This window comes from Microtus oregoni, unplaced genomic scaffold (genome assembly GCF_018167655.1).
Source record: "Microtus oregoni isolate MIOR12 unplaced genomic scaffold, Mior012 000011F_ref0000422, whole genome shotgun sequence".
Taxonomy (NCBI): domain Eukaryota; kingdom Metazoa; phylum Chordata; class Mammalia; order Rodentia; family Cricetidae; genus Microtus; species Microtus oregoni.
Genome location: NW_024543070.1, coordinates 42,866,649 through 42,878,777, shown reverse-complemented (window position 1 = coordinate 42,878,777; position 12,129 = coordinate 42,866,649). Strand labels below are relative to the sequence as shown.

General features: G+C 34.3%; 1 protein-coding gene across 2 annotated transcripts in view; it reads right to left on the bottom strand.

Moving 5' to 3' along the window:
- The window catches only part of LOC121453250 (rho-associated protein kinase 1), a 127,858-nt gene that overhangs the window by 64,843 nt on the left and 50,886 nt on the right, over nt 1-12,129 (bottom strand). For both annotated transcript variants that reach the window (XM_041659843.1, XM_041659844.1), the window contains exons 9-10: nt 10,613-10,704; nt 2,765-2,924 (exon numbers count right to left, since the gene is read on the bottom strand). In XM_041659843.1, coding sequence (XP_041515777.1) covers nt 2,765-2,924; nt 10,613-10,704 — 252 coding nt within the window. The remainder of the gene's footprint in view (nt 1-2,764; nt 2,925-10,612; nt 10,705-12,129) is intronic.

Sequence of the window (12,129 nt, the reverse complement as noted above, 5' to 3'; positions counted from 1 at the left end):
AGATCAGGCTGGCCTCAAACTCACAGATATGCCTGGCTCTGCCAGGATTAAAGGCATGCACCACCACCACCTGGCTAAATTAGCTGTTAAAATACTAAGAATTTAAGTATTATTAAACACATATAATGAAACTCTGAAAGCGAAAAACATGTCACTTCTTGGTTTTCTTTGGAAAATTAGATAATCGTTGTTAAATAACTAGAAGAAGATAATGAGGGCTATAAGGCACGTTGACACTGGAAAGGTTCCGCACAGCAAATGAAAACTACATATGGTACAACTTAATCCACTCATTATTAAATGCCCAACAAATCCACTTTCAAGTCTGCTATGTCAAGTAGATATAAAGACAAAATCTGCCAAGGAGTTTGAACTAGGCAGATCAGAATGTTATCTTAGAATCTTGCAGATTTAATATGCTATATAACTTGCATTCTACAAAATTAGTAATAAAAGGTTCTCTGAATGCAGCAGGGGAATACAAGGACATCATCTATCCATATCCTTCTACCTTTGTCTTTTCTATTTCAAGGTCTCTTTGAATTATATGTATTATTGCTTTTATATAAAATGTGGACATTTAAATAGCTTTTATAATAGTATATTAGGAATGTAGCTAAACACTTGAGGTTATTTTGATAATCACATCTTATTACACTTTAGAAATGAATAGCTTTTGGATTTCAGGATGAACATCTCAGAAGTTTTCTATCTCATACAAGTATATTCAAACTTACCATTATAGACTACAGTAAGTTAATGAATATTTTGTTGACTGTTTTTATTTTTTTAGACAGGGTCTTGCTAAAAAGTCTCAGCATGTGGCACAGGCCAGCCTGGATACTTTTGTCTCAGCCATCCATGTGCCCAGAGTACAGATGTGTACCACCATGCCGACTACTGACTCTTTATGAAAAGCACCTTAATTTTCAGCTTTTCATGCTGTAAGCACTTACTTTAAAAAAGCACCACATTTCTGTATGCATGGTCTACATACATACATATAAAACTTAAAAAGAATACTTATATTAGAAAATAAGGCTATAATACTTCTTATCGTTGTTTTGCTTATTTTTTGAGACACAGTTTCTCTGTGTAACAGCCCTGGCTATCTTGGAACTCACTCTGTAGACCATGCTGTTCTTGAACTCAGAGATCTGCCTGCCTCTGCCTCCCATGTGCTGAAAGGCTATGGTACTTTAAGAACACAATACATTGTATTTGTAAGAAACTTAAACATTATATTAGAACATGAAGTATTAACATAAAGGAAAACCATGCAATAAAATGAAGTGCATGACAACATAGTATAAAGTTTAATTAACTAAAGATTAACTTTGTATAATGAATTGCTGTACTCTCCACAGAGACTCTAAAAATACTGGGGATTGTTTAAGAACATATTGAGTGTTTTAGAAAAGCCTAGGAAATGTAACATAAAATTAGACTTTACAAAAACCTATCTAAAAGATCTCCTGTGTATGTATGTCAACATAAAGTAGCTACAGTATTACATGTCAGGAGGAAGGAATTAAACTAGTAGGCTTTTCTACTGAAGAAAGCTCAGGTGTGATGCTGGTAGTGATGCTGTACAGTTGTCCAGTGCAGGTCTAAGTAAATTCCTGGGGAAGTGAGTTTAGGAGACAGGACTACACTGCCTTCTGGTTTTCTATCTACAGTAGACACAAATCCTTCATTATAAAATTTTTGACTAAAATGATAAGACTCTTTAAAGTAAAATTAGCTATAATAATTCAAATTTAATAATCATTCCAAGTAAATCATATATTTAACACCACACTGTGAAGAATAAATTGATGAGAACAGAAGTTTGGAACAATGAACAACAATGGTGTGCAGACTTAAACCAGAAGAGCTGTCATGTGCTTTGCTGTACCGTACTGGTCTAGTACTTTGCTTCTACTAAGTAGAACTTACTAACTTATATTGTACAGCTCATTCATTTGCTCACTGGACATGTTCTGTATCTTATACTGTACCTTAGTATGGACCATACATGTGACAAAGCCCAAATTATCAAATATATCTATCTGTTGATGGATGAAGGCCAATGAAATAATGCCAAAGGTTAAGGTTATACTTTAAGTACATGTAAAGATAGACAATGATAGTAGATAGTGTTGACGGTAATAAGAGCTAACACTGAGTGCTTAGAACATGCAAAGTACAGTTGCGCTTTACTACATACTCTTAAAACAAACCTGAGTTAGGCAAGAGCCTAACTCATTATCATTATCCCTGTTTTAATATAAAAGACTAATTATTTGTCCAATATTACACTATAGGTACTATTGTATGTTATCATTCATGGAAATGTTCATTCAACTTTTTTTCCTTTGGAGGAATCAATTTTTCAAGAACTAAGAATTATGTGCTTTCGCTAGCATTAGTATGGTAACGAAATGCTAGGTAAACATGCTGTTCCAAAAATTTTGAACTATAACTCTTTAAATAAAAACAGTGGCTGAATTGTCAGTACTAAAAGAATTATTTCACTTGCTATTTTTCACTTTTAAGATATGCTAAATAATTCAACATAAATTTTCCTAAAAAACTATACTCTTGAACATACATGAATGAGACAGGGGAAAAAACAAATACCAAATATTAGAAATAAAAATTGGTATAATAAAAAGATATATCTTTATATGCCATCAACTCTACTTAAAAATGGTATTTAGGTATCTTTAAGAAAATATGGTGAGTATAAAATTACCCCTAAATTACTGCTTGGTATACTTACCTACGATTGCTATAATATGTAAATCCTACAAAAGGTAGTTGATTGCCAACAAAAGCTTTAGGAATAGGAAATGTTTCTTCGTCTCCTTTGTCTTCTTCCAAATCATCAAAATTACTAGTATCAATGTCACTACTTAAATCAGGTACAACTGGTGCTACAGCTAAAAACAGAAAGAAAGTAAAGTAGTTAGTTGTCCTTTTCAAACTTAGTATACAAATATAGTGTTTAAAGGGCTTCCTTCTAATAAAAACCTAGTAACAATTTTAAATATTCATAATAAAGAGAAAATACCACATAAACTTAATGTTACTAATGTCTTCTGGAACTTGACTATGATATAGAGGTCATATCTAAAAACTAAGTATAATGTCTTTAGTGAAAAGATAGAACAGTCAAGAAAATACTGGATCACTACCTTAGATACAATTACCACCCTTTCCTTTAGAGGAGAAGTTGAACGTGAGCAAAATCAACTGAGCTCATTTCATGGACATGTATAACAAAGGAGCTATTTTTATTTTGAATCACTGGGGTCCAGGTAAGTTCAATCTTAGCCACACAGAACTATTTGGCCAATTTTGGAACAAAGCAACAAGCTAGCCCAATAAAGTTGCAGCATTAGCCAACAGTAGCAACAAAGAGGAAAAGAGGGGCCTTTCTACCGTTCACTTTCATTATCAAAAGAACTGTCTAACTAGATAAAGCATCGTCCCAGTAACATCAACTATCTGGTTTATAAAGTGAGGAGTAAATAAAAGGTTGCTGGCTCTTAAATTATGGTCTTGGCAGAATCAACCAATCAACCAACCAATCTTTTCTTCTTTTCCTCTCTCTCTCTCTCTCTCTCTCTCTCTCTCTTTTTGGATATAGAGTCTTACTGTGTAGCCTTATCTGGCCTCCAACTCACTGAGACCTGCCTGTCTCTGCCTCCTGAGTGCTCAGGATTAAAATTGTGAATCACCATATCTGGCAGATTTACTTCTTAAAACAATAGCTTTCAATCTTAATTTTTGTCCACTGAAATAATACTTGACAATGTTTGTGTATACTTGCAGTTACCATGAATGGGAGAGGAGAAATGCTACTGTCATCTGAGTCCATGAATATACTGCTAAACAGCTTATAATGCTAAGGACAATAGCCCCTGTTCCCAGGCCCCCAAAACAGACTTCTTGAGTCAACTGCTGAAGCAGACAAAAACAAAAAAACTCTTTAAAATTATCAAGTAAGAATAGTTTAAAGATGCCAACCAGTGTGTTGTATTTTCTCTATTGCTATCAATTTACTTGGTTTTCTTATGAGGTATTATTTTAAGTTTTAAAATATTTTATTATACTTATGTGTGCACACAAGTCCATGGTACGGCATATTATGGAGGTCAGAGGATGACTTGGAATAAATTCAGGGATCATCCTTGGGTAGCAAGCACCTTTAGCTATTGCCCATCTCACTAGTCCATCAGAACAGTTTTACATGTGTCAAGGTTTTTCTGTTACTTTTAGAAAACTGTTGAGATGTATATGAAGACATCCAGGGAGAGCTCTAAAACCTCTGCTGTTGGAGAATATTATTTTAAGGTGTGTTACTTTTGTTTATCTTAAATTTGTTTAGCTCTGTGAAGCTGTGTTATTGTGCCTGTCTAAAACAGCTGATGGTCTAATAGAGATGAATGGCCAATAGTGAGGCAGGAGAAAGAAACAGGCAGGGCTGGCAGGCAGACAGGATAAATATGAGAATTCTGGGAGACAAAAGATCTGGGAATGAGAAAGAAAAGAGGAAGACTTCAGGAGCTAGCAGGCCAGTCACCCAGTTACACCGCTACACAGACAGACACAGTAAAAAGGAAAGAAAAGGTATACAGGAATAGAGAAAGATAAAAGCCCCGAGACTAAAGACAGATGGGCTAATTTAAGTTAGGAAATGCTGGCAAGAAACAAGTCAAGCTAAGGCTGGGCATTCAGAGAATAAAGCCTCCATATGTGATTTATTGAGGTGCTGGGTAGTGGGCCTCCCTCCACCAACAACCAAGAGTAAGGAGAGATAAAACAACCAATAATACTCTACGTCTGAATTGAAATGTTTAGAATGTGTATAGTGCCACCCAATCATGTGAGAACTAATTAGTGAGTCATCAAGAGTATTTAATTATAAATAGCTTTACTAATAAATAACCAATATCAACAAAGCCCCGGAGACTTCTAAGAACACCTTTCTCTACTGAAGTAAACATTTGTTAGCAAAAACTGTCTGAAGCAACTTTCTTGAGAACTGTTCATTAAATTATTAATGAACACCTTAAAATAAGCAGGGGGTGTTTAAAAAGAGAGAGGAACTCATGGACCTGAAGAGATGGCTCAGCAGTTAACAGCACTTGCTGCTCTTGAAGAAGAGCCAAGTTCTGTTTCCAGCACCTTCATCAGGTGGCTCACAACCACTTCTAACTCCAGTTCCGGAGATCTGATGCCCTCTTCTGGCTTTTGTTAATGCTTACACGCATGTGGTGCATACATACCAAAGGCATACACACATATGCATAAATTAATAAAATTAATATAAAGAAAAAATGGACTCAAATTTTGGTATTTTAGGAAATTTTTGTCATTGGCTAGCAGAACAGAGACCACAGTAAGCACAAAGACAGGAGACATGAACTTTGTAAAATGAGTTTGGACAGTCAATGCCCACAGGCAACAATAACCAACAACTCGTAGAAGACTAATTTGATTTCAGATTTAACACTGTAACATTCAAAATGCTCATTACAAAAAATTTACAAAGCATACATACATATATATATATATTTTTTATTTATTTATTTATTTTTTTGGTTTTTCGAGACAGGGTTTCTCTGTGGTTTTGGAGCCTGTCCTAGAACTAGCTCTTGTAGACCAGGCTGGTCTCGACCTCACAAAGATCCGCCTACCTCTGCCTCCCAAGTGCTGGGATTAAAGGCGTGTGCCACCACCGCCCGGCTACATATATATTTTTAAAAGGACATATGGTTCCTTTCATTCACAGCGAATTTTTGAAAAACTATTAGAAATCATCACTGGAAAACCTGAGACATTTGAATTACTAAATACAATTTTATATTAGATCTCCTTTATGTGTATAAGCACTAAAGGATACTAAGGACAATGAACTATAAGGAAGCAGAAGAATGATGCCTTAACTGTCAGAGAAAGAAAAAGGAACCAAACAGCAATTCTGGCAATGAAATGAAAGAGTACACAAAGCCTAAAGAAATTGTGGCACACAATGTGCATCCTAAGAGTTCTGACAGAAAAAGAGAAAAAGAGGAAGAAAAGAATATTTAAAGAAATAATGTCCAGAGCTCCCAAAATCTGATAAAATATATGGATTTACACATCTAGCAAACTGAATACAATTTATTTATGAATACAACTCTTTCATTTATGGAAGCCTCCAAAAGCGCCACGTGAAGATGCACACAGCCAACAGGGTAGTCACAGACTAATGAAGCACTCAGGATTGTTTACTGATGACCACTTTTTACTCATATAATTTTTAAAAATGCATAGAATAATAATTAGAAACAAAAATTAAACCAATTCAAAGTGGGGAAAAGACAAAATTATAAAAATTATTATGTGGCCAATAAGTACACATAAAAGTGTTTAACATCAGTAGTCATTAGGAAATTGCAAACCAAAGTTACTATGAGAAAGCATCAGGGTGGGTAATGACTGACTCTTCAAAAACCTAAACACAGGAATGCAAATGATTCTTAAATTTCAATTTATTGATACTCAAGACAGGAAATTTCTGTAAGTATCCATTTAAACTATACATGGTATAAAATAGGTACAATGTAACATAACAAATACATTTCTGCATTAACATTAGTGGAAGAATAGCTCACAATAGTTGCAAAGTGGAGAAACCTAAATGTTAATGATTGATAAATGGATTTAACAAAATGTGGCACACATACTAACAATGGAAACTATGATTGACATTGCAACAGAGATGAGAGGGGTATATGTCTGTTAAGTCAATTAAGCCTGTCACAGAAAGCATCTACTTAAATTAAGTACCCTGAATAATCAAATTCAAAGTTACACAGTGCTTACTGGAGGTCAACTGGGAAAAAGAAAGGAGAATTAGTATTTAATGAACAAAGATTATTTTAATTTGGAATAATGAAAGTTTTAGAGATACATGGTGGTTGGATGGCAATGTGAAAATACTTAATGCTGGTGACTGCAAGTTAAATATGACAAAAGCAGAGGGTTTTGTCATGACCACTTTACTCCTTCCAAAAGAAAAATAATTATTTTAAAAATGAATTATTTTAAAAAAAAAGTCTGAAGTTTTAAAGGTCATGACTTGCAAGTTAGGCCCTAAATTCCTTTTTAATGAAGACCACATTATTAATCTTTATCAGGAGAACGCAAAATTTTCAGAGAGCAAACTAGTTAGTCTTTGTTGTTGTTGTTTTTCGAGACAGAGTTTCTCTGTGTAGCCCAGGCTGTCCTAGAGCTTGCTTTATAGACCAGGTCGGTCACAAACTCACAAGAGATCTGCCTGTCTCTGCCTCCCAAGTGCCGGGATTAAAGGCGTGCACCACCACCACACAGTTGAGTGTATTAGTCTTAATCAGTAAGACTCAGGATAAAAGTCTATGTTTGCTTTTCACTAAATTGATAGGACATAAGCAGACAGATTGTCACTGATAGTACATTATATATTTCTCACCAGCTACAGGTAAATTAAGCAATGGCAGTATTTTCTTTCCAAAGAAATGATGAATCGGAAATGTTTTGCAGGTAATGATATTAAAGTTAATTTAGCATTAGTAATTATATGTCATTCATATGTAATAAACATCAGATCATGTATGTGCTTTCATGCAAAAACTGCAACTCCCTACATTTTGACTCCTTACATTTCTGATAAATATTATTACATAGTAGAAGAACCATTAAATGCTACGCAATATTACAATTCTCAAAGGCTAGGAAGTCATAGAAACTTAGATTTGAATACCCGCACTGCCACTGACTTGTAGTGTGATAAGATTTGTCAGGGGGTCTTTCAATTTCTTTAGTCTTCTATCTTTATTTTTTTAAGATTTTTTTCTTCATGTATATTGTGTTCTGCCTGTATGTATGCCTGCAGGTCAGAAGAGGGCATCAGATCTCTTACAGATGGTTGTGAATTACCATGTGGTTGCTGGGAACTGAACTTAGAACCTCTGGAAGAGCAGCCAGAGCTCTTAATCTCTGAGCCATCTCTCCAGCCCTAGTCTTCTATTTTAATCTCACACGCCTGTCATTTCTTCAACTCTATCTCAAGTAAATGTAAAAGTAATTTTATGGCTTTAAATAAAAGGTGAATAGATTCAGAAGACTTGGAGAAAGTATGTACTACACAACCAATAAAAACAGGTTAGCTAGAAGGCTGTCACGGGAACTTATAAAACCTTTACATAGTAAAACTAGATGAATTGTAAAAGAAAATATTTTTACCACAGAAAAATGGAAATCCAAAAATATTAAAAGTACAAATAACTGGAACTGGAGAGATGCTCAGCTATTAATCACACTGGCTGTTCTTGGGGAGCTATTTGGTTCCCAGCACCCATATGGCTGTACACAACTATCTACAATCTCAGTCCCAGGAATACAACAGCCTGTTATTGTCTCTGCACTCACCAGGCACACACATCTTGCACATACATACATGCAAGCAAACATAAAAAATCATGACCACTTTATTCCTTCCAAAGGAAAAAATAATAATTTTTTAAAAAGTCTAAAGGAATTATAACCATTATATATAATTATTTAAAACTTAGTTCAGTATGTTCATTTCAGAATAAAGCATTTCTTGGTGTTTTAGGAGGAGTCTGTGAAAAAGGACAGGAAGGAGGAAAGGGAAGAAATGATAGTAATTCTACAGCTTTAGTTTTTTTTTTTAATAACCACAAAGCAGAACCTATTAAGTTTAAGAAAAATTATAAGAATGTTCCTAAATATGCTGAATCTAACTAAGACTATCCCAGAACCATAAGGATAGGCATGTGGTTCAGTGGTACAGTTCTTGTCTGGAACACATAAAATCCTGAGCTTGATTTCTCAGTATCACCAAACAAAACAGCAATAACAAAACCCTCTTAAAAACAGATAGCAATAATCTGCTAAGTGTATGTCCTTAGATTTAAAGCTATAATATAAGCCCACCTTTCTTTATAACTAAAGGCAGTTTTACTAAGGACATGCAGGGTTTTAATAAAGTGACATGGATTTGGACCTCCATTCCCACACAACTATGAGCTGCACAAGAAGAAACTTGGCTTGACACTGTTCTTCCAATACCTGGAATAAAACAATGCTTGGTCTGAAATAGGGTTCAAATATTTCTCTCCTACTTAAAAACAACTTTTGAAGCAAAAAACCCGAAATGCAGGCATTCTATTTTTAGAATGGTTTATTATGTGGTTATTCTATAGTTATCTGTATATTTTCTAACTCTAAAAAATAATTTAAAAAACAATTCAAAAAACAATTCAAAAAGATACTTCTCTTCAGTGTCCTATTTTTAGATTTTTTTTAACCTTCTAAAACTTTCCTAAAAGCATACATAAATTAAAAAAGAAAAACTTTTCAATTTAACTATCTGCCTCGTTTTCTGCTCACTGCTGACTAGCAAGTCCACCTTGCAGCCTAAGGACAGTAATGGCAGCATTACTGTAATCTATCAGTAAGAAGAAGTTTTCCCCTAGGCAGGGCTGTCAGTGAGTTCTCCCAAGGTCACACTGCTGCTGTAGTTTCTCTTATAAGCCTCTATGAGTACAGTTGACAATTCTTGATATAGTACAATCTATCGATCTCTAGAGTAATTTGTATCCCCTTCTTCTTGGGTAATTTTATAGCTTAGGACATACATGTTATGTTGTAAGCAATGTTAACTGTTTCGTTTAGTAATCTTTGATAACTAAAATAGACCACTAAAACTAGCAAACCTACACCACCCATTTCTTCAAAATTAATTTAAAAATTTCCCCTTCAAGTAAGAACTACCACTCGCTGTCTCATAAATCCCACAGTCTCAATGTTCCTAACACTTTACACGAGAGCTTATTTCCACTACTGCTCATGGCTGATGATATAGTAGCATTATCCTTTTGATAAATAAAAAGGAAAAAAAATATGAAACTTCCGTAGGGAAAAAGATAAACTCTCATTCTTCCAAATCTGGGACACCTTTGGTGCTACTGTATAATTTTAATATAACTGTCTTATGTGAAGTTTTCTTCAGATCACCTTATAATTTTAACTTTCTTTAATAAAAACTATGAAAATGCTCTACAATGACTGAAAATTAAGTTCTAGCCTTCTGTGTATTTATTTCACAACTGCAATCTGCAAAGCCCAAACGAAATAAAATACACCACAAGTTCCAATGTACACATAAACATTATATCCCATACTTAGCAGTAACATAGGTTCTAATAGCTTAAATTTTAATAAAAATAAGAGAAAAACTTGTCTTTTCACAAGAGAAAACATTTTGATTCTAATTGCTCCTACTTACTGATTCTTTTCCATATACAAATAACTAAGCCTAAATGAAGATCAACTCAAAAATGCTCAAACATCAGCTCCATTCCCCTGTATGGTATGTGCAAGGGACTTGAGAGAAACAGCGTCACACAGTGCTCAGCACTATCAAATATTCTTTTTAACTGGGTTTAGACAATTTCTAAGCAGCACTGTGAACTTATTTTCATCAACTGCACACAAATATTTAGCAAGACACTTTCAACTTCCTACAATTACTTTCAAACACTCCTGAATGACCAGGGGAAAAAAAATAACTTACTGTCTCGGAGTGTTTCCCAAGCCCACTGGTCATTTTTGAAGAAGAGATGACGTTTGATTTCCTCTACACCATTCCTGCCCAATCTCACTTCTCTAAACAGAAAAAGAAAAGTAATTAATCATATAAGATTTTATTATAACCTGTATAGGTTTCTTTGTGACAGAACACCAAACCTGAACAGATCTGTCACCATAAAAATCTATTCTCAGGCAGGGTGTGGTGGCATATGCCTTTAATATCAGCACCTGGGAGGCAAAGGCAGGCGTATCTCTGAGTTAGAGGCCTGCCTCTATAAAGTGAGTTCCAGGATAGCCAGGGCTACACAGAGAAACTATGTCTTGAAAAAACCAAAATCTATATTCATCAAAATTTTCAGAAAATAAAAAGCAGATTGATATTAAAGAATTTTTTTGAAAGGAAAAAATATATAAAAGCACAGACTCATTCTTATTTTCTATTTTTAATGAAAACCGAGTCAAACAAATTTATATGACAAGTCAAATGCAATGACTTTTAAAAATTTATGGTAAAATTATAAACAACTTTAATTCATATTAAATTCTACCAAAAATCCCAGAAACACATTTAAAATTTTAATTTCCACTTTGTTTTTTAAAATTATTCAACAATTTTAATCAATTAAAACCTGAGCATGGGGAATCTGACAATATCCTGACAGGACACAAAGAGGAAGGAGGATTACAAGCTCAAGGCCAGCTGGGGCTATTCTGAGACTGTAGTCTAATGGCAAAGCACTTAAACCATACAATGCCTTGGGTTCAGTTTGCAGGACAACAGTCACACCTTAAAAGTGAACAAAAACAAAACCCACAAACATCACTAGTCCTTTATTGGAGAGCATAATGAACTAAAACTGGCCTTCAATACAAGGAAAAAAGGGGAGCTTGGTGCCCCATGTTCTCTAGCACAGCTAGAATACCATCAATAACAAATTTTTCAAAAGTCATTGTTTGACATGTGCTAACACCTTGTTAGTAGTTTTCACTGAGTCTTTCTCAGGCCGGATTCTCTGGTACACAGTACTGACTTCACTGTAATAATCACTGGATAATGTTTGCCTATTTTCTCCCAAGAGAACTCTAAGGTTACTTGAGGCAGATGCCATATATCTTGCTAATTTCTACATGGCTAACACCAAACACAAGACAGATGCTTACATGAAGATGTAAAAATATGAACCATGCTTTTCAAATTCTAAAGGACATATTGAAGATAATTTTAATTAAAGTAAACATAAAATTGAAATGTATTTACAAGTACCAGGCTTCTGCTGCTACTTAAATTAGCAATATAAATCAACATTAAATGTAATCTTAAAAAGTCATTTGATTCTGTTTTGTGCATTTAAAAGAATTAAATCTAAGTTCTTACAAAAATACTCCATTAAACTAAAGGCCCACTTTCCTTGTCCCATATATTAAGTCCTGGATTCAATTTCCAATATTACAGTAAACTAAAAAAGTGTATGAAATGCTCCAATTTTTGTTTTAAAAACA